General features: G+C 41.5%; 1 protein-coding gene across 1 annotated transcript in view; it reads right to left on the reverse strand.

Annotated features, from left to right (window-relative positions):
• Positions 1-24110, reverse strand: part of LOC310958230 (voltage-gated inwardly rectifying potassium channel KCNH6-like) — a gene marked incomplete at both ends in the record, with an annotated part of 75227 nt that overhangs the window by 25390 nt on the left and 25727 nt on the right. Inside the window, 6 exons of the mRNA XM_083929079.1 lie at positions 320-492; positions 15531-15653; positions 17063-17142; positions 18836-18945; positions 20538-21000; positions 21367-21531. Of these exons, the coding sequence (XP_083785205.1) occupies positions 320-492; positions 15531-15653; positions 17063-17142; positions 18836-18945; positions 20538-21000; positions 21367-21531 (1114 nt within the window). The remainder of the gene's footprint in view (positions 1-319; positions 493-15530; positions 15654-17062; positions 17143-18835; positions 18946-20537; positions 21001-21366; positions 21532-24110) is intronic.

The raw sequence follows: 24110 nt of genomic DNA on the forward strand, positions 1-24110 counted from the left end.
CTGAACGTAAATCAAGGCCCTACATTTAATTGGTTTTCCAATGTGAGTTTGTTTAAATAAATGTTTAATTTAAATAAAGTTATTAATTTTCATTAATTTTTCTTTATTAATTTTTTTCAATTAAATATTGAATTTGATAGTCACACTTTTGATCCAAAAATTGTTTACCCACAATAGTTTATACACAAGAAAAACTGCCTCAATGGCTTATTTGAAGTGTGCAAGTGTCAAAAAAGAGCATGGGATGATTTTACGCTGAAAGTACACTTTAACTCTTGCAAGTCAGGTGAGCATCTGTGATGTGTGAGTTTCCACCAACCTCAGTAGGAATGTAGCAGAATAAGGAGTGAATATAGCTGTATAAATGACCAAGAGCAAAATGACCCAGTCCCACACAGCTTTGAATGGGCTGTAGTGAAGGATGGTCCACTTCTGGATCCTGGGAGTCTGCAGTTTATACTCCGGTAACACATCAGCACCAAGAGACAGCACCTTGAGGAGAGAGAGACAGAGTGAAATATCTGTTTTCTTTCTATAGAAGTGACATCCAAAGTCAGCTGTTCAGTACATCAATCCTATTACCAGACATGACATGAGGACAACTTGATGGTACTTTAGCCAAGGTGACATTTAAAATACAGCCCACATCTTTTTTTTACACCTGCTATCTCATGATCTCTAATGGACACTTCTATGGATTGTGTACAGAACAGTGACCTTGTACCTCTGCTACTGTGTGTAATGACTGATGATTGTGTCGAATGCTTTGATAAACCATGAAGGACATTTCCCCAAATTCTGTTGAAGTTCCACTGAGCTACAGCACTATTTAGGAATACAGTGACAACAAGAATAAACTAAAACAAGTATACTAATATCTGCTGTAGCACAGGTTGTAGTCGCATTTAAAAAGAAGAACAGTGGCATCTGTTAGTTAGTTCCTGAGAGGGAACATTCCATCTGGAAATCTGCTGGCACTGTACACGTCTGTGGCGTAGCCTCGGGTGTACCAGGGTGTTCCTGTGCCACCCAAAGAGGCAGCTGGCACACTCAGACATCAACAGCAGAATTGATTTTTCAGTTATAGCCCTATGAGAACTTAGGCTATCATGGTTTAACTATAATAATTGTTCATTATAAAATAGATTCAAAATGATTTTCTTCAAAAAATAACATCTGCTGCCATGCAGAGCCTGCCTACAAATGCTGTTCCGGCGGGTGAATCAGAAATTCTCAATGCCTGAAGAACATTGGACGCGCCTAAACTGTCACCACAAACAAACCATTGTGTATTTACGCATATTTATCAATCGGAGCATTTACAACAATCACTCAAAAACAGCTTACACCGGTTAACACCGGTTTGCTCTCTCTCCATCTGTGAACCTGTCACTTCCCTTCTGTCTATGGATGAAGTGGAGTTAAAGCAGAAAGTTCTATTTACAACCATGTAAAGAAATCATGATGTGTTCTGTCGGGCTGTTGTTTCAGTCCTATGGACAGTGCCGCTCCTAGACACGAGTGATGCACCGATCAGCTCCGACACCATCCGCATCCGCAGTTACTGTATTTGTAATCATCCACGTGAAACAGTTATTTCCTCTGATTTAGAGACCTGCAGCCGCATGGACATTTCACTCTGCCTTCCGGTCCCAGTAGACTAGGTTGCTATATGACTTATGCATTGTGTTGCTGTAGAAGTATTTTTCTTTATTTACTTTAATGATCAGAGGGACTGCTAAATGTTTCCATGCGCAGAGTAAAGTCACTGCAGCATATACCCATATACATATATGGGACATTTAAGCAGCAAACCTAAAAACTGTAGATATAAACTTGAGAGGAAACAGAGCTGTGTTCAAATGTTCAGTTTCTGAAATAATCCATGAAGATACGCTGCTGTTCCTTCTATGTTGGTGCACACAGTGTCTCTCTGGAGATGTAATTGCCGGATGCAAAATAAAACTCAACCTACCGGTGTATGTGGGGTTGAAACGTTGGAGATAATTAGGTGTGGCGCAGTTTTTTTCTAGCTACCCTAGTGGTACAGGTGAGAGATTATCACTAAATGTTACTATTTAACCTAAAAAATAAATAAATAATAATTGCAATGTAATTTATTCATAATGGGCAAATAATTGAAATTATTTTCTCATAGTAAATGGTTAGCTAAAAGTTATCTTTTGATGAGTTTTGAGTTAATAACAGTACAATTAACTGCTACGATGGGACAACTGATGATGAGTTACTGGAAATCTAATTAGTGGTGTGAACTGTTGACACAACAGAAAATTCATAATAGATGAATGTGTGTGCAGAAACATGAAAGTGGGTCTGTGCTCTGTAGTAGTATACCAACCTAAATATGGACACACACATGTAGACCCTGGGGAAGGACCTGTGAACAGTGTCATTAATCAGCAGCATCAGAACTCCTCTGGGACGGAGCATGACAGTCTCCAGCCAACGGCACCCAGGGCAGACAGTCACAGCCGGAGTATCTTGATGGATGGAGGACTATGGTATGGAGATTACCCTTTTTATTCGAATATTCATCTTTAAAATAAGTATCAAAGCCCTATTTTTTATTTGTTATGTCCGCTGAGACTCATGTTAGAAAACAGCAAGTCTACCTATTACAGGGTTTAAAGGATAATTCCAGATCATTGCAACCAGGGTTTTGTTTTCATACGTCATCATTCATAACAGATATAATAACACTGTGCTGATCAAGTTAATTGCTGAGATGTAGGAACACGGTGACATCGCTACAGCAAAGTCAACAGGTGATCGGGATGATCTAAACCGCTTTATTTGGAGGTCAAACTGGAATGTCGCTAATAATCCCTCAATGCAGAGCCACACGGTGTACAGTCAACTACAGTGAATACAGTAGATACAGCAGGGAGTGGGTCATTTAACTGTACATGTTTGACTCATGATTTTATTGTTCACCTTTGTTTTCCATTCATTCCCTGTATCTGTGCCACATGTGTTTCATCACGTCAACGCCTCTTTAGGAGACTAGCAGCTGGTCCTGAGTGCATTGATTCCAATGGGAGAGGAGAATGTAAACACGGATTACGATTGATTATGAGCTGTGTAAATTTCTTATGTTAGAAAAAGAAAACAAAAATATTTAATATGCGTATAACTTTTCATCCATCCACATGACGTTCAAACAAGGCCACGCCCACTTAGGAGACAGGAAGTGTAGACCATGTTGTTCCATTGGCACTGCCTGAAATGTTTAATATAAAGTATCTCTGGTGTAGCTGCTTCTGTGAGCCGGGGCAGCTCTACTTCTTTGTCCTCTCATGTTGGCGGAAAATCTTAATTTAACAATGTGACCTGTTGTAAAAGGCTGGAAGGCTTTTAATTTGAAGGGCCAGATACAGGAAGTCGTGAAACTTACTCACTGTCAGTGTTTTTTTTTTAACACGGCAGCTCCCTTGGCTGTACATCGCGGCTAGACAGTTAATAATTAATAGCCAATTATGTCGGGAAAGATGTCTAAAATACGGGATCACTTTGAAAAGAAAGATGAACCCAAGAAGGTCACATGCAAACTTTGTAAGAAATACTTGCTCGTCCACGACGAACATGAGCTACCACTTTAAACATGTAAGTAACGTTAGACGAACATGACCTACCACCTTAAACATGTAAGTAACGTTAGACGAACATGACCTACCACCTTAAACATGTAAGTTACGTTAGACGAACATGACCTACCACCTTAATCATGTAAGTAACGTTAGACGAACATGACCTACCACCTTAAACATGTAAGTAACGTTAGACGAACATGACCTACCACCTTAAACATGTAAGTAACCTTAGACGAACATGACCTACCACCTTAAACATGTAAGTAACGTTAGACGAACATGACCTACCACTTTAAACATGTAAGTAACGTTAGACGAACATGACCTACCACCTTAAACATGTAAGTAACGTTAGACGAACATGACCTACCACCTTAAACATGTAAGTTACGTTAGACGAACATGACCTACCACCTTAATCATGTAAGTAACGTTAGACGAACATGACCTACCACTTTAAACATGTAAGTAACGTTAGACGAACATGACCTACCACCTTAAACATGTAAGTAACGTTAGACGAACATGACCTACCACCTTAAACATGTAAGTAACGTTAGACGAACATGACCTACCACCTTAAACATGTAAGTTACGTTAGACGAACATGACCTACCACCTTAAACATGTAAGTAACGTTAGACGAACATGACCTACCACCTTAAACATGTAAGTAACGTTAGACGAACATGACCTACCACCTTAAACATGTAAGCAACCTTAGACGAACATGACCTACCACCTTAAACATGTAAGTAACGTTAGACGAACATGACCTACCACCTTAAACATGTAAGTAACATTAGACGAACATGACCTACCACCTTAAACATGTAAGTAACGTTAGACAAACATGACCTACCACCTTAAACATGTAAGTTACGTTAGACGAACATGACCTACCACCTTAAACATGTAAGTAACGTTAGACGAACATGACCTACCACCTTAAACATGTAAGTAACGTTAGACGAACATGACCTACCACTTTAAACATGTAAGTAACGTTAGACGAACATGACCTACCACTTTAAACATGTAAGTAACGTTAGACGAACATGACCTACCACCTTAAACATGTAAGTAACGTTAGACGAACATGACCTACCACCTTAAACATGTAAGTTACGTTAGACGAACATGACCTACCACCTTAATCATGTAAGTAACGTTAGACGAACATGACCTACCACCTTAAACATGTAAGTAACGTTAGACGAACATGACCTACCACTTTAAACATGTAAGCAACCTTAGACAAACATGACCTACCACCTTAAACATGTAAGTAACGTTAGACGAACATGACCTACCACCTTAAACATGTAAGTAACGTTAGACAAACATGACCTACCACCTTAAACATGTAAGTAACGTTAGACGAACATGACCTACCATCTTAAAACATGTAAGTAACGTTAGCCTAGCTACCTGTCCATGGCGGCCCGAAGTTTTAAAGCAGAGATAAATACATTTTATTATTGTCTGAAATAATTTGCCAGTATCATTAACAGGCGGCAGACTTATAGCAAGTATATATATATATATATATATATATATATATATATATATAATTCTTGGTCGGGGCAGCCCTACATAATATACATTCTTCGAAGTGGCAAAAGCTGAAGCTTTCTAGTAAACAAACCGTAGGCCTAGCCTAATCTACATTTCAACAGATAGATTGGTTCAAAAACAGATGAACATGATCATTGAGGGACTGATTAACCAATTCAAGAGACAGCATTAGATGAAATGGCTACCTTGGTCATAGAGGCTAGTCAACTACCATCATTTATAAATAAGCCTCAGCCTACCATTGAGTTTTTGGGTAGCATGCTGTAGACTAGCCCTACTCAGCTAAGCATACACTCAAACCAAATTTGCAGTGATGATGAAACCAATGTGGTACGCACACTAGTCATCCATCAGCTGAGCCTACTCTTCCCATTCATGCTTTAATTCCACATCAACAACAGAGTTTTTAACTGTGTAACACTGTTTACAGTAGTCTGCTGGTACGCTTCAGGTCAGTGTAAGCTGCTCACGTTCTGCCACCTGGAAGTATCTTGACGTCTGTACAAACATTCTGAAATGTTTTTCACACTCATTACATATTGCACCTTCAAAAAGTGTCAGTTTGCCTTTGAATAGTATGGATTTTGCTACCAGAATAAATAGACTTGGTTCATAACAATTATTATATTAATAATTATGAATGATTATATTATTCTCCTTTTTAAATGATAAATCAATGATTTTTTTACATTATATACAGTGTATTATATACAATCCCTTATCATATTTCTTCCCACAGTTCATTTGTGCTTTTTCATTTGAGTCCACACCTTCATTTAACTATGTAAAGATCCTTTTGCAATTGTATATAATCCGTGCTGTTTTAAAAATGCAAATGATAAATCCTCTGATTGTCTTTGTTGTATTCATTTAGCTACAGTATAGTGATAACTAACCACTGACAACATCTGTAACTACTACAAATCTTCTACAATATGACAACCAGGAGGATTATATTGTTCAGAACAAATTACTTCTATTACACACACACACACACACACACACACACACACACACACACACACACACACACACACACACACACACACACACACACACACACACACACACACACACACACACACACACACACACACACACACACACACACACACACACACACACACACACACACACACACACACACACAGTCCCCCTCACCTACTATTGAGGAGAGGCGGACAGCTCTGGTCACTCTGGTGTTTCTGTGTTCACTGCCCAAACCCAACAGGCCGTCCTGAGACACACTGCTGTCCAGAACACTCACTGCAGACATGGTCAACACCTGCTGCAGTCTGTCCGTCCACCTATGGCCCTGTCCTCTTCTCTCCTTTTGTCTCTGGTGTTTTACAGTTCACTTCGATATGTATAAACCGGTTTCTTCTTTGTGTTTTGTGGCTTGTTTGTCTTTCTTCACCCTATCCAACCATTTCCTTCTTGCCTTATGGATGTCACTGAATCCTTAGTTTTTTGTAAGCCATGAACTTGGAGTTGGAAAGAGCTTGGCCTTCACTTATGATTCTTGGATAAAGATTTAGTTTAGCTCCAGTTTGGATAGATCAATGTTCTGATTCTGTCTTTCCAGATGTGGGTCTAGATTTCCAGGCTAGTCTCCAGCAGGTTCTCAGAGTAAACTCCTCCAGCAGCAGTGAAGACGGTTCAGTTCTCCTCGCTTGGGACAATAAACGTCCTCCTTCACAGCTTCATCTGTTTCTGTGGGGTCACTGAGTCACTTATGTCATCTCCTCTTTTCTCCCACCTCTGCTCTCCTTCCTTTCATTCCGGACTGTGATTTCTTTGCTAGCTTTAGTTGTACTCAGCACTTTCAGTCCCACAGTGGTCCATCCCATCACTCTGTTCCCCTCCCCTTTTTCTCTCTCTCTCTCTTATTCTTCTCTCTTCCCTCTTTCCCCCTCCTCTCTTCACCATCACGCAACATTTACATTCTATAAAACTAATGGAAGATATATATCCCACGATGCTGTTGACCTTTTAACTGATGGTCTCACCTCTCCAACCAGAAGACAAATTATATATATTTTTCATCATCATCAATCAAGTGCATCCACACAAAGTCCAGATTCTAGTGCATAGACTCCTGAAGAAGCAGGTTTGACTGCAGAATGGCTGTTGGTGCCAAACAGGTAATAGATCTATCTACTATTGCCTTTGTGTGTGTTTGTATTTGTTATGTATAACTGTATGTTGCTAAAACAAACACAGTCCACAGTGGTTTAAGCATACCTTACTGTATCTCTGTATTACCACACACCAATTAACTGTATTAACTGTGAGGCATGCACACCACAGCTCTGAGCAACAGGGAAACTTTCATTAGTTTGTTTTCTACGGGCATCTGTATGTGTTGGTGTTAAGGTGCTGCAAATGGTCCTGACAAAACAGCTGCATGTGAAGAGCTGGGATGATGACAAGTTTAAATACATGGTAGTGCAATTGTAGAGTATCCCTGGCTGCTCATCTTACTACCAATTAATCAGGAATGGCCTTTATAAGGAACTATATTCTAAATACTGTATTGTACTGGACTGTATGCTCTGTTTGTCATGATTCCATCAGGGCAGCCCTCCTCTCCTTTTTCATCTCTGTGTTTTTGTCTCCCTCTGTCGGTGTTTTCCTGTATGTGCTCCCCTTTCTGTGTTTCCCTGTTGTGAGCTGGTTTTCCCGGCAGGTTGATCCAGGTGTTTTTTCTTAATGGCACTAATCACCTGCCTCTCTGTTTATTAAGCCGGTCCTGAGTCTCATTTGGGGCCTGATCGTTATTCAAGATACTCCAGATCACTCAGCAGCAGGAGCGGTAGCGTGTAGCAGGGCTGGCTTCATCCTTGTGTCGATGTTTCTCCTCTCACTCCTCTGTGGACCTATTTGTGACTATTCCTTGTGTTTTTTGCCCCTGTTGCCCGTTTCCCTGTCGACCTGTGACTGTTCCTTGTGTTTTTGCCCCTGTTGCCCGTTTTCCTGTCTCCCTGTGACTGTTCCTAGTGTTTTGTTGTTCCAATTGCCCGTTTCCCTGTTGACCTGTGACTGTTCCTAGTGTTTTGTTGTTTCTGTTGCCTGTCTCCCTGTGACTGTTCCTAGTGTTTTGTTGTTCCAGTTGCCCGTTTCCCTGTCGACCTGTGACTGTTCCTAGTGTTTTGTTGTTCCAGTTGCCCGTTTCCCTGTCGAACTGTGGCTGTTCCTAGTGTTTTGTTGTTCCAGTTGCCCATTTCCCTGTCGACCTGTGACTTTTCCTGGTGTTTTGTTGCTCCAGTTGCCTGCCTACCTGCCAGCCTGTCTCCCAGCGTACCTCCCTCCTGTGCTCATTCCCGGTGACCAGTTTTGTCACCAGTTTTGAGTTTGTGTTTGCATTTGGGTCCAATCCTCCATGTTTTCCCTGTCACCGTCCCTTGACACTGTTACTTTAATGCCTATTTTTTGCTTAAAATTTTTTCAGACACATATCTTAGTGAACCATTTCATTTAGCTGTATGATGAGAAGATTTGTGACCAAGTCCTGTTTGTCATTGTCATGTTAGTGTGCTAAGCTAGATGGGTTTTACAGTAGACACTGTACAGAGCTTTCCTGTAGTTTCAGCTTGAAATTATCTCAAACTTTGGACACTTTCTGTTGTTTTCAGCCCTCACTATTTTCTCCCTCTTCCTCCACCTTGTAATCCACGTCACCATGGATGTGGTGTCCACAGCGTAACTGTGATATGTGCATAATCATCCATGCAGAAACAGTGCGCTGTATATATTTACATTTAATCAATTCATTAAACAAAGCTTCGATGCAGAGAGATTCTCGAGGAATCATTTCAGCCCTAGTCTTGAAGTACTTGAGACCTCTAGTCCTCAGAACTTTACTTGAGTCTCATGTTTTGACCTGGTAAACTGGAGCAGTGCCCCACACACTCAGCAGATGGCTTCAAGTCTGAAGGTGTGAACTAAATGGACTTGGTCTCATGGAAAATGTGATGAGACCTGTAAGAGTTGAATCTTGACTTGCAATTTCTTTATGCGGGTTTCTGACTTGAAGTGAATTTGAGACTTAACTTGGATTTGTTTGGTAATTTCAGACATGACTTGCATTTGACCCAAAAGTGTTACAAAGACCGTCTCAAACAATCAAATGTTCATGGGCCTTTTGAGTTTGAGCTGTTGGACTGCTCCAGCTGTACTCACAGAACCAGGATTACACAGCCACATTGAGTTTTGCATAGTACTGACTTTGATGGTAAACTGAAGGGACTCTGCTGGTGTACATTAACAGGTCCGCTGCAGAGCCTCAAGCTTCCATATGTGCCCTCCTAATCACAGCTAACAATAGCCTTTCCAATCATCACAAACACACACTGACCCAGGAACAGTTGAGGGCAGTCACCTGCATTGTTTTCACAGTGACATCATTATCTTCGACCTTGTCCCTCCTCCCTCTAATGGAGACAGAGAGACAAATGATATCAAAGATGAAGGATCACATCATTAGCACTCCTTTGAACAACTCCTGCTTCACTCTAAAGTCTATTGTGTCATTAGGAAGATGGAAAAACAACGGATGGAAGGAAATAGAGAAAAAAGAGAATACTAGTAAATAATATAAATATAAATATAAATTGAGATGCTACAAATATAATGTAGGAAAATATAATTTAAAACATAATGTTACAGTCATGTATCGTATGCACAGGGCCCAAGCTGATTTTAATTATGCTGCTATAGGCCGAGTCTGTAACCCTGTTCCTGATCCTCTGAGCTGCTCTCCTCTCTGTTTGTATCATTCATGTCTCATCAATGCATGTTACTAATTCAACTTCTTCCCCGGAGTTGTTTGTGCTTTGTCGTCTCTCAGGTCTCTGCTGATCGTGGTGGTGCCTGCTGCCGTGGTCCTGCATGACGCTTCCTGCTGCTATTACTTATATAAACTATCATTAGTCTCATAAATTATAGCATTTGTAGCTATAAAAACACCATCAGTGGTATGTCTTGCTGTATCGTAGCTGTTATTACCACTACTCATCACTGATCATGTTTGCCACCATAATTATTATCATTTTCATATTCTGTCCCTTAGCTGTGCTTGTTTCTACTATTCTGCTATATTAACTGTCATAACATTTAAGTCATTTTCACATTACTATAGATATTATTATAGTTATTGTTACTTTTGTGGTTGCTTGCATCTCTGGAAGTGTCTGTCTGTGTGTCTGTCTGTCTTTATCTCTCTCTGTCCATCTGTCTGTCTTTTCTCTCTTTCTCTCTCCTTTTCTTCCTCGCCCGATGTCCGTCCTCCACAGAGCTGGGTCTGTCCGACGTTCCTGCCTGTTATAGGGAAGGTTCTCAACACCTCTGTGTGCTAATGGGGGAATTGTTGGGTCTCTGTAAATTATAAATACGTCATAATGTGGTCTATACCTACTTTGTAAGGTGCCCTGAGTTAACTTTTGTTATGATGTGGCACTGTGAATAAATTAAAATAAAATTGAATTGAATTGAAAATTAAAAATCATCATGGCTCCTTTGTCCTTACCTCGGTTCTGACTGTAACTAATCCTAAAAAACGTACAAATAATCACTGAGAAATTAAACAAAAAAACATTTGTTTTAAAAAAAGCTACCTACTACTGCATTTTTATATCACCATATTACAAGGGCTAAAGACAAATACATCAATGAAATGCTACAAATACCCAGACTGTCTAAGCACCACCATAAGAGAATTATTCAATTGTCCTTACACAGATCAGAGGACATCAGTGATGTCAACAAAATGCTCCTGGCCATGGCAAATTAACTATACGGTTATCATCTTGTGCCCGCTCATTAATCACGTAGTCCACAATCTGCCCCACAACAGAAATATCTCCTATGTACCTCAGTGCCCTCCAACTGAAACAGCTGAGAGTTTTGGGGACAGTGAGGATGACCACCAGTCATGGAGCTGGAAAAGAAATGTTCTGTGATACTCCAATTATTAAACACTTTCAACAACCTCTTCTCATGTTTTTTTTTATGATAAGAAACAAACACTGGCTATATCAGGAAATCAATATGACAATCTAACTGTAAGAATACGTATTTAAATAGAGGATATGAAACAGTTTAGTGTATAATTTAAGAATGTATGTTTATATATTATGTATTAATATGAAGTATTCTGTAGAAGTGGAGAAAGAAAGTGGGGAGAAAGGGTAAAAAAGGAAAGAAATTAAAAGAACAGAACAAAACAACATAAAAGGGAAGAAAACAATAACATTTGTGACCAATCTGAGGGCTACTCCCAAAGAAAACAATGCCATCTGAGCTCTCCAGCTCGCAACTAACAGCTAAACTGAGCTTCTGGGGTCTCCTCCCTTAACTACCAGTGTTTGACCTTCTAAGTCACCATAAGAAAAGAGAAATAAATAAATAAAAACACAGAACAGACAGCAAACACTGAAATTAGCCAGCAGAGGGCACCAAGATACCTTAGGATTAGAGCGCATAGGCTGCATTAATGTAGGCCACCACTACACATCAGTGCATGACAAGTGTCAGGCCTCAGCAAAGCCCCCTGAGCAACAGAAAGCAAGAACACTTCAGATAACCCTGTCACGATGGGTGATAAAAATCTAAAATGAAATAAAATAAAGCTGTGAGGAAAAAATATAATAACAAAATGAAATCCGCATGTAGAACAGCTTCCAGTTCTTGGCACAAGAGCCGATTACAGATCATCTGCATTCACATTGTAGTGTAAAGAGGCACAAGAGAAAGGATTCAAAAACGGGAATTCAAAAATATCAGAAAACAATTGATCTCGAATCAACATGTCCACAGTGTGTTAAAATGCCCATTTAGCGATTTCTGTTCAAAACTCTTTAACAGACAGAATATCAGCAACCCGTCAGGACTGTAACTACTAATGCTGCGGTTCAAAAATAAACTCTGGCCCGTACAGGGCTGTTAAAGCACAGCTATACAGCTGGCATCGCATCGACTCACGGTTATCCAGATAACATGACAGTGGATCGTCCGCGGTGAAATCAACAGCCTCCTGCGGTCATCAGGTCTCCTCAATGTGGATGGATGTTATGAAGGGTTTTGCCTCGGTGACCGAAGAGAGCCTCTTCCTCCCTCCGTCCTTTATCGAGATGACCAGCCTGGCAGGAAACAGCAGCGCGGGTCTGAAGACCAGGTTATAAAGCTCCAACATCACCCGGTTGGGTATTTCTGGCGCTATTTCACCACCTCTGGCACATAGTCCTTGTAGATGGCAATGGAGGAGCCTCTGTACTGCTTCACGTATGATTTTCTCCTTCATCTGGTACCTGTGCAGCCAGATAATGACTGGCCGTGCTCTCTGCCCTGGCTTCGGCTTCTCGGAGAGCATGCTGTGAGCCCTGTCACATTCTGGCATCGATTCCAAGAAGCCTTCGCTGAAAACCTCCTTAAGAAGCTCCGCAAAGAAGGCTTTCGGAGGCTGATGACTCAGATATTATTCCGCTGGCCCCTGGACTCCAGGTCGCTTACTTTAGCCAGCAGTTTAGCGTTGCTCTCTGCTAGCGTGGCACAGGAGGCCTCCAGTGTCAACAAACGCTCATCTTGTAAATTTGCATTCATCACGAGGGAGTCTTTATAGACAGACAGCTATATTACATCGTTGCTGAGCGATGATTATTATATGGAGAAAAAAATCAGAAAGAGTTGTTTGTCCAGTTCACCCAAGGAGAAGTGGGTAAAGGAGCCACTCAGTGTCCAGAAGTGACATCCCCACACATTTATTCTACCTCACTGAATCAGCAGGTATTGCAGAACTATGACAACGATCCCTTTCTCTGTCCTTAACATTCTGTGGTTTTAGTTTAGCTCTGTGAAAGAAAACAGCCAAGGCTTTGTCCACCTGAGGTTAAATGATCTTTCTGTCTCTGACACACACACTCACACTGCATCTTTCTGACATCATTCTATCAATAAATATGGAAATATTACTTGTATTTCCTCAAATGTGATCAAATTTTTTTTTATAAAGTGAGTGCTCACTCCTGTTTTTCGCTATAGCGCTTGTAGAAGGTCTTCTCCTTTGCTTTCACAGGCGAGGGGGGGGGGGCATTTACGTGACGTAGGTCTACTGTCTTCTATAGTGGGGGTGGGGGTTGGAGGGGTTCTTAAGGATAGTGTCCAGCTTCCTCCTCATCTTCCCCTCCATCACCACCTCAAGATTGTCCAGCTCTGACCCAACCACAGATCCAGCCTTTCCCACTAGCTTATTTATTTTGCATATTTTACCTAGCTAATGTTAGCTTAAGTTAGCTTGCTTGCTAATGCAGACTAATTGTTAGCTAGCTGACGTTACAAAATGTAGTCCCTAGTAGATAACATCAGCTAATTAATTCAGACTCCCAGGACTCATCTGGCTAGCTCACCGTTTGCAAATTATCAGCCAACGTTACAAAGGAACCAACACCAGATCCATACAACATAGCAAACTACAGCTGGCTAATATTAGCTAAGCTGGCTGAGGCTTGGCTGTGCAACATTGGCTGGTTGATGGAGTGATTTGCAAATAGCAAGCTAGCGTTATTGTTAATATGATTGTAAGTCATTTTACAGAAGTATAGCAGTATGATGCTGGTCAATTCGGTTCAGTCTTACTGTTTTGGTCAGTAGCCCACTCACTCGCAGATATGGAGTGTGTGAGCATGCATGCACCAGCAACTGCAGTTCATTGATGGCCACAGGTGTCACTACTAACAAGGGTTTTCTGGAAGTAATACAGAGAAGCTTTGAAGCATGATAAATGTATTATTATTATTATTAATATTATTGCTTCCATACATGCTTTGTATTTTACCACAGTGCATTTATTTACAATGCTCCCCTCATTATATTTATGACTCCAAATGTTTATGACCTATTTCCTGCAATGAGGAAGCTCTTATTTACAACCCAAGCATGTGTGTGTTAAACACAAAGTTCTAAATATGGTTGTTCGCCATTAAGATGAACATAGCTACCGATTTCTCCACACACACACACACGCACACGCACGCACGCACACACACACACACACACACACACACACACACACATTGATTGATTAATAACGTCAACCACAGAGTCATAAAACAAACACATCTAAATAATAGGAGGGAGGGATGAGCAGGGGAACACTGAAAAGGGTAGAGCCATGAAGAGATGAATGAATGATGGAATGGGAGCAGAGCTGGTCAATCAGATGCCAGGTGTCCTGTGCGCCCTCTGCTCGTGTTAATATTGTACTAACCTGCCTCTGATCCATCAGTACCTCATGCTGCTTGGATCTTCCTGTACTCTGATGGGCTGAGTGAAGGCTTCTCCAACAAGAACGTCAGCTTCACATTGATTTTTATTTTTTTTTGTTGTCCTCATTGCATATGATTATTTATTTTGGTTGTTTCATTGACTATTTATAGGCATCTGTTCAACAAAGGGTTGAATACACACTGAGGGCGTACTCACACTGTCCTTCTGGCCGGGGCCAAAACCGTTTTTTCAGCTAAAGTCTAGTACCTTTAAGCAGTGTGAGTGCACCCGTTCCGCGCATAACTGCGGCCAGCCGTCCACGGCCCGCTTGAAAGAGGTGGGCTTTAGCGGAGCCATTTGCACATGTACGAACACGAGCGTGCGCACGTGTACGAGCACGAGCACGAGCCCTACGGCAGTAGCGTTATGTCCGCCTATTCGGACATAGTAAATAGAAGGACGGACCATGCGCGGACATTTAACAACAACAACAATGGAGGTGAAAGGTTCACATTGGTGTGATGCGGAGGTGGAGTGTTTACTGCAGATTTGGTCGGATGAAAATATTCAAAAACAGTCGACAAGACGCACAAAAACTCCGAGGTCTGTGGAAAGATTTGTAAACAAAGCCACACACACGCGATCAATGCATGTGACGTGTTACGGCGTGATGCCGTATGGACAGCAAGAAGCATTGGCCGGCCCTGGCAGTGTGAGTACAAACGGGGCTGGGGCGCGGGGGGAGAGGGAGGGGGGGCAAGTACCCTAAAGCCCAGGTCGCGGTACGGAAGGACAGTGTGAGTGCGCCCTGAGTCACCATTCAATGAGCCTGTTTCTTGAAGTCAAGAGCTCCATCTAGTGGGCTCAACGAATACAACTCCTGCTTCATGAAGCTTCATTTGGACACCGCTCTTAAGAAGTAGGGAATGGGCCATTGAAGAATCTAGCCTGATTTGGCATCGTGGCTGGTGTGATCCTGCAGTTTCTAGCTGCAACTGCCAACCGAGGTGGTTGAGGCATCTGATTAGAACAGCTCAGTTTAGAACAGAAACATTAGAGTAAAGAGTCATCTCTACTGACCTGGGTGACTTTCTCAGTGACATGGTGTGTTCTGTCCATCAGTTTGCAGGGAGGTCTGATTTCACCAGGAGGTAATGCCACAAAGACATCTGTCTTACTGTCCAGTAGGCTCTGGCTCATCTGCTGCATATGCATAAACCACACACACACACACACGCACACGCACACACACACACACACAAAGCAAAAACAGAAAAATTATTAATTTTACTGATTTTATTTTTAAATGATTTAACCAGGAGAAGCCTAACTGAAATAAAAAAATCTCCCCTAGTGTTCTGGGCCAAGAGAGCAGCAGCACATTAAACAAAGTTTCAGACATAATACATGTAAGAGTCACAGACAGTAACATTTTAGATCACAGCATGATTAGACCAACACCTGAGGGCTGTTGCACATAGGCAACATTTAGAAATCTGGGATGAATGACAAAGCCAGCCTTGAACTAGTCCGGTTTGATAATGCTGACTTAATTAGTTGCACGTACGCCAAATCAGGATGAGAAGCAGCAGCTATGTCAAGCCAGGTGTAAGTAAGGGAGACAGCGAGGTCGACCACAGATTCACTGATGCTGACATGGAAAATACACATATAGCATTCTTCTCTGTGTCCGAACACCAAGAACTAATGGAAACTGATGAGGAAGTGAAGCATGTAGTTTGTAAAAAAAGGAAATTAAACGACGAGAAAAGGGTTGATGGGTAATATATTACCGACTGGAGGCGTAAATGGTAAAAATATATACACCTGTTATTTGTGACACGTCATTTTAGTAAATGAACAGGTGAAAATGTTACCCTTAAAAGTGAGCAGTGGAATTTAATGTAACCCTGGAAGTTTACCAGACAAACTGCAAACACTTATCCACAATATCTGCACAAAAGAACGTGTGTGTGCGTGCGTGCGCAGCGGGAACATCGAGGAGTCCAACTCTGCTCCTGGAGGGCCACTGGCCTGCATGTTTTAGGTTTCTCTTTGCTCTAACACACCTGAGTCTGACAATAATCAAACCTGTGACAAGCATCAGCTACTTGATAACGAGCGGATGATTAGAATCAGGTGTGATAGAGCAGAGAGAAACCTAAATCATGCAGGACAGTGGCTCTACAGCAGCAGGCTCTCATTGATATACATACACATACAAAGGGCCTCCTCTCATATATATATATATATATATATATATATATATATATGGATAGTGAGATTTCACAGACTAAAGAGGATATAACTCAAGAACTACAAACCACCAAATCAAGCGGCCACTCTTAATGTATGCAACGGATGACCATATTTTAACTGTCCATCAACCCACATCTTATACAATGTTTAGGAAGGATAATGATAATAATAATGTAACTGAGCATAGGGGAGTCCACTGTAAGAAACAGAAGTTCAGATATTAATTGCGTGGTAATTAGCTGCATCAGTAATCCAGTTTATTGTCAGTTTCAGTTCCCTCACATGTTGGGAGATGTTGTTAAATTGCAGGGTGGTGCAGTATATGTGTGTGTGTGTGTTTCTGAATGTGTTACCTGGCTGTTGGTCCGGCAGCGCGAGTCAGTGTCTGATGTCCCAGCTGGCACACTGCTCTTCCTGACGGTGACCATACCAGCTGAAGGAGAGGAGAGCGTTGTGACCATATATCAACACAAAATAAAATGGAAATTCAAACTCACTTATGCTTTATTTTTTAATTATCTATCTTTGTCATTTGAACTCACTTGTTCAGTTTCACTAGTGAAGTGAATTATATCCATACTTAAATTCAGTTTAAGACTACCTCCTGCCCTGATTTTAGAACAGTGGTTAAACCAGAACTAAACTTAAAAATCTTTTAATATTATATAAAAGATATTGATACTATGATGTGATGATTGTTGACTCCATTAGATGGCACTCTTGGTTTAAAGAAAAAGGCTCAAGGAACGGCGATTCAGGTCCAACTCCAATGCCCCATACCCTTCCACTCCATGCAAGACATATAAGTCATATTCACATTACTATAGATATTATTATAGTTACTGTAAGTGTGTCTGTCTCTGTCTTTGTGTCTGTCTTTATCTCTCTCTCTGTCCATCTGTCTGTCATTTCTCTCTTTCTCTCTCCTTTTCTTCCTCCCCAACCGGTGCAGACAGATGTCCGTCCTCCACAGAGCTGGGTCTGTCTGACGTTCCTGTCTGTTACAGGGAAGGCTTTCAACGCCACCGTACTCTACGGGGGAATTGTTGGGTCTATGTAAATCATAAATAACTCATAGAGTGTGGTCTTTACCTACTCTGTAAAGTGTCCTGAGATCACTTTTGTTATGATTTGGCACTTTAAATAAAATTGAATTGAATTAAAGTGTGACTCTGTGTGTAATCTGGGATGTTTAAGGGTCTCACAGACCACTGCCGTCTACAACGCTGCCGCCATTTTGCCTCATTCTCAACAGACACAGCATCGTTATCTCCTCCTTCGTCGCCATGTTTGTTGTCATAAACTTTATTTTTTCCAACTTTATTGGAGTAACTTTTTAATCTGAACGACGCCCTCTAGAGGATGTTTTGCTCAACGTCCATTCCAACATAAAGGACGAATAAAAGCACAAAGGCAAAGACGATTACAGCATAGCATAGCGTACGTCTCTATTTACACACGAAACTGGAAAATAAATGAGCCTTAACTGGTCTGTAATGACACTGCCCTCCATGCAAACGTGCAAATGGAGTGAGAGTGGGTAGGAGGAGTGTTTAGGGCAGGGCTGCCCAATCATGCTCCTGGAGGGCCACCATCCTGCATGTTTTAGGTTTCTCCCTGCTCTAACACACTTGAGTCTAACGATTTTCAAACCTGTGACGAGCTTCAGCTGCTTTATAACGAGCACATCATTAGACTCAGGTGTGTTGGAGCAGAGAGAAACCTAAAACATGCAGGGCAGTGGCTCCACAGGAGCAGGGTTGGGCAGCCCTGCTTTAGGGACTGGATTGGAATTGGGTCCCTGTGTGTTGTCAGCCCTTCGTTGACCATAGAGCTCCATCCAGTGGACTCAGGAAAGAAAGAAAATGCCTCATGAAGTTTTATTCGGACATCACTGCATTACAAAATACAAACTGCATGTCACAAGTAAGCAGCAGTGCACATGTAGATTCAATGTTTGAACTGGATGATACAAAAGATAAAGGTGGAAATGATTGTGGGATACATACATGTATTAAAATGTAATACTATAGCTGTGTTGAAAAACTGGTGAGAGCGAACATCTCAATATTGAGAGTGCCGCATACAGGAGGGGGGTTAAACTGCATTAAATGCAGTGTTCTCACCAGTACTGTGTCTGAGCTGCAGCCTCTTTTCCCAGTAACTCTGTCCACTCTTGAGAGCATCCACTGAGGAGGAATGTTTTAATGTCACACAGCTGCTGGAAGGATGCTTGCTGTAAAAAGGACAGAATGCACATGTAAACTGAGCATCAGACCTCAGGACTTTTTGAGTGTCCTCAAAGACCGTCTGTTAGTGACATAATAGCAACAGGGTAGTTGTTTGTCAGTTGTATATATGATACATATTGAGTTAAAAGTTCAGTCGGTATTTTTTTGTCATATTTGCTCAAACTGTCACTATATCCTGGAACAAATAATCTGTGGTTAAATCATGTTCCTCTGCATCCTCAGAGTACTAAGACAAGAGCTTGACTGCACAGGTAGGAGGTTGGGGTGATCCACTTGAATGGACTTTACTATGAGAGGAGCTGGTACAGGGGCCAGTAGGTAAGTCTTTAAAACAGTCTTTTAATAAACTCTGGGTTGACTAACTACGGTGTTGGTGCTTTGTTTTCTGTGTTAGGACTCTTAGGTTTGCTGTTATTTTCAGCAGTATTAGTGGTTAAAAAAGACGTTTGAATGCCTTCATCATGCCCCGAGCTAACCACTGTTAGTCACATCAGCTGTTAGCGACTGTTGGCGACTAGGTTTTTTCTGAGTTCTCTGTTAATAGTTCATACAGGAAAAAAAACTGTCAGCTTATTCGATGTATGTAAGTGCCAGGAGAGACCATGGAATGATTTTGTGCAGGAATTACACTTTAATGTAAAAATCTGTTTTTCAATGTTGTGCACCTACGCCCTTTTGGCCCCAGTTAGTTCAGTGTGTTCAGGGTCCGGTCTTTTAGCTTGTGGTTAATAACTCTGGATAGAGATCATCAAGAGCTTTATTTTATTATGTGTGTGCATATATATATATATATATTTTTTTATTAACCTTTATTTATACAGGTAAAATCTCATTGAGACCCAGGGTCTCATTTGCAAGAGAGACCTGTTCAGGTAGGCAGCAGCAAAGCACAAAGTTACAGACTAACTGAACATACAGGAGACACAACACACAACACAAACAGTAAAACAGTAAAATAATACAGTAAAAACTGCAAAGAGCAAAGAACAAGTTAAGTACAAGTTAAGTTATGTACAAGTGCAGACCCCCACAGACTGTCTCAACAGCCTTCCTACAAGCAGTTTGAAGTCCCCTAAAGAAATAAAGCTGGACAGCTTCAGCCTCTGCTGGAGCTTGTTCCAGGTCGCAGGCACAGCGTAGGAAAATGCTTTCTTGCCAAGTTCAGTACGGACTGACGGGATGGTAAACGAGATGAAGTCCAGGGACCGGAGGCGATCGGACTGATTCCGTGCCAGATACATTGACAAATAAGAGGGGAGCGGTCCAATAATGGATTTATAGATAAATAGATACCAGTGAGTGGTTCTGTGCATGGAAAATGAAGACCAGTTTGTGAGCGAGTATAATGTACAGTGATGTTTGAGGGGTTTACAGCCAGTTATGAATCTCAAGGCCCTGTGATATGCGGCATCCAGCAGTTGCAGGGAGTGAGCAGAGGCATTAATATATACAACATTCCCATAATCCAGGAGTGGCAAGAAAGTGGCCGCAACAATACGTTATATACGTATATAAAGGGTTACCAGTAACATACATATCTTATCAAAAGTTATAGAAAATAAACAGATTGAATTACCTTGGTGGAGCCTGTGAGGAGGTGAGGGGCCAGGCCAGTGTGGAAGGTGCCGAGGCTGGAGTTGGGGGCAGACCTGTGTGGAGCTCCCTCCCACTTCTCCCTCCTGCTCCTCCTGCACCCGTATCCTCCAGCAGCCTGCAAACATCACCTCCTTCTCTTCTCTTTCTGTCTCCCTCACTCCTTCGCCTGGGTGCCACCAAGCTGCCCCTCTTTCCTCCTCTCGCCCCTCCTCTCATTCGTTCCACCTCCTCCTCCTCCTCCTCTCCCCTTTCTTGGTCCCAGAGCAGGAGTCCAGCTCCCGCCTCCTCCAGCTGCTGTCTCTCAGGGAGGGACAGCAGTTTGTCCAGGGCCACAGACTCGTGTCCAAGGGGAATGAGGTCGGTACGAGGGGCACCCAGCTCTGTGTCCTGTGATAGGACACCCGTGCTGGAGCGGAGGAGGAGGCGCAGACGCTGCCGGCGAGCTGAATGGAGAAATATGGTTTAGAGATATACACCACTGAGGCACAATATAAATGGAAATCATTTTAAAATCATCAACCACCATCAACAAAGTGACACACAGTTAACCTTGAGAAGGAGAGTATCCCGAGTATCAGTGGCCATTCAGGGGTTAATCCTGCCCTGGTTAACATGATCATAAAACTCATTTGTAATATTTGGCTTTACAACAATAAAGGATAAAAAATCGCTCAAAATCTACCAAGAACGTACAGTATTTAGATACAGTAAGTTGGCGCGAGTGGTTAGGACTCAGTGTGTGTACTGTACGCTCAATGTGTGTGTATGTCATCGTACCTCAGTCTGTGTGAACAAATTATGAAACATACCCAGGGTCAGCCAGGGGATACGCAGCAATCTGTTGAGCTCTCTAGCTGGTGATCTGTTGGTTGGTCTGGGGTCAGTTGGAAGCTCAAAGTTGAGAATGAACATGATGACCAGGCCATCTTCATTCTTCACTGGAACCACGTCTACCGCACAGTGGAAACACACTCCTGCAGTGACGGAGACACACAAGAGAACAATGACAGAGATGTGATCAGCAGGAAATCAGTCAGCAAATTCATGTCATTCTCAGTAATTCCTCTGGATGGTGCTCCAAGACAGAAAATTATTACTGAGCCGCTCACTGTGTAAATCCTTTGAAAACATGTCACACCTCAGTGAGCTGATGTCTTAAAAACTCAATGTCAGCCTTCCTGCCCTTTGGTCTAGTCAGTCTACTCAATTCAAGTCAATTCAAGTATTTTCATTTCATAATATTGAAACTTAATGAGTCTTACTGCTGGGCAATGCAGCAGTTCCACTGTTGTGGAGCATTGCCCAAGGCTCAGATGGAAAAGGAGGGGCCAACGTACTCACCTTCTGAGGTTTGGGAGAAAATGAATACAGTGATTATTTTTTTCCCTATAAGCTGGGACAGACCTTACAGATCCATGCAGACTCTGAGTGGGGAAATTCAGTCAACTGTGATCTTGAGCCCCCCCCCAAATCAGAGCCCAAATCAAGCTGTTTACTAGTGATGTCCAAATAAAGCTTCATGAAGCATTCTCTTTATTTTCAACTAGATGGAGCTCTCTGTTTAACAAAGGGTTAAAAACACACTGAATCACCATCATTGAGCCTGTTTCTTTAAACCAGGTGCTCCATCTAGTGGGCTCAACAAATACATCTAATGCTTCATGAAGCTTCATTTGGACATCAATAGTGTTTACTCACTCTGTGTGGCCCGGCCAGAAGTTCATACCTTGCAGCACTCAGCATATGTATTCTCATCAACAGGTTTGCATGATATAATATCTTACAAAATATGACGCTCTATTTAATGCTGTGAAATTCGACTGTGTACGGTTAAGTTTAGGCACCAAAACAACTTGGTTAAAAAGGTCTTGGTTTGGCTTACATGGATTTTGGCACTCTAATACTACTTCACCTGATTTCCTTCTTTACTACAGACATACATACTACAGTAATAAACATTTTTAAATCTGAATTTCAGCGCTATCCGTTACTTTTCTTAGCTCTATGTATCAACAGTGAATGAGGACAGCCTGCTGCACTGAGAGGAGTGTAGTGGGGGTATGTGCAGTACACCCTGACATCACTTTTAAAGTCCTACATTATCAGTACTTATATAAGGACTCATCTGTGCTGAGCCATGCAGTTATCTCTGTGAAGTCAAATCCTGCCCTCCTCCATCTCACTGGTTATAGCTTCAGCATTGTGCTATATTTTTCACAACCAAATGTGTCAGAATGGATTATTCTGCCGATACCATGGTCAGCAATTACTAACTTAAGTATGTTTAAACGTATTACACTCTGTAAAAACACTGTTTTGGCACTATTTTTGTCAACCTTGATATAAATGCTCCTTTACCATTTCAACACATTTGCTGCTGTGGTAATGAATGATGACTGACGAGGACGCTTTGTGAGAGCATTGAGGTTATGTGAAAATAATGAACAGCCTCAATCACGATCTAGTAATTTGTATGGTACAAGTGCTGATAGTGACACTAGTGATATATGTTTCTATTCATTCTGACTGAGCCGAACTGATTTGATTTGTATTATTCATGAAACTTGAGCAGAAACTCCTGGAGTTAAAGGAAACATAGTTGTTCTTTTTTTTAATCATATGCTACATACAAACTATTGACAACATAATCACTGGATGCATTTGTGTCATTATTTTTGTGATACGTCTTTAATTCAGTCTAAAACAGAAAAGGTCATGCAGTTGTATGTTGTAATTTGTATTGAAACAGGATGTAATGAATGGAAAAGGCAGAACGCAGTGCACACTGTGTGTGTGTGTGTGTGTGTGTGTGTGTGTGTGTGTGTGTGTGTGTGTGTGTGTGTGTGTGTGTGTGTGTGTGTGTGTGTGTGTGTGTGTGTGTGTGTGTGTGTGTGTGTGTGTGTGTGTGTGTGTGTGTGTGTGTGTGTGTGTGTGTAGTATGTGAAGGACAGAGACGGGGAGTAGTGTTAGAGCTAAATTGACAGCTAGGATGGATTAACGTAGCTACATGCTAACTTATTCTACCTTGATGATATCACAATGACACTGCCATCTGCTATAGAACACACACACACACACACAAACGTGCGCACAAAATTAATAGTCAGGCATATTTCCAACGTGATAATCCATTGAGACTAAATCCGGAGCTGTACCAACCTTTTTAAATAATAAAGTGACTTAAATCTGGAGGGACTGGTTTATGATTTTGAAACATTACTTATAAATAATATATACTTCCATGTTGGGTTCATTTTGGATTAAGCACATCCATGACACAGGCAACAAAGTATAGGGACATTTGATGGGATATACAGGTTAGTGATCTGATCCAGTACAGACACAATCAGGGCCCTCTTTAGATAATCTATGGGGCATGGTCTAAAGTGCATGACGCAAGTGTATTTAGTGTGTCAAAGTCCACTTTTCCTAGTTAGATCATGAATATTAAGGCGCAAGGGGCAAAGGGGTTGTATTTAGTCTCTTAATTAATCATGGGTGTGTTTTGTCAATGAAGATTATCAATGAATGGGACATAACAGAGAGCTATGCT

Source organism: Echiichthys vipera, assembly GCF_963691815.1.
Source record: "Echiichthys vipera genome assembly, chromosome: 15".
Lineage (NCBI taxonomy): Eukaryota > Metazoa > Chordata > Actinopteri > Perciformes > Trachinidae > Echiichthys > Echiichthys vipera.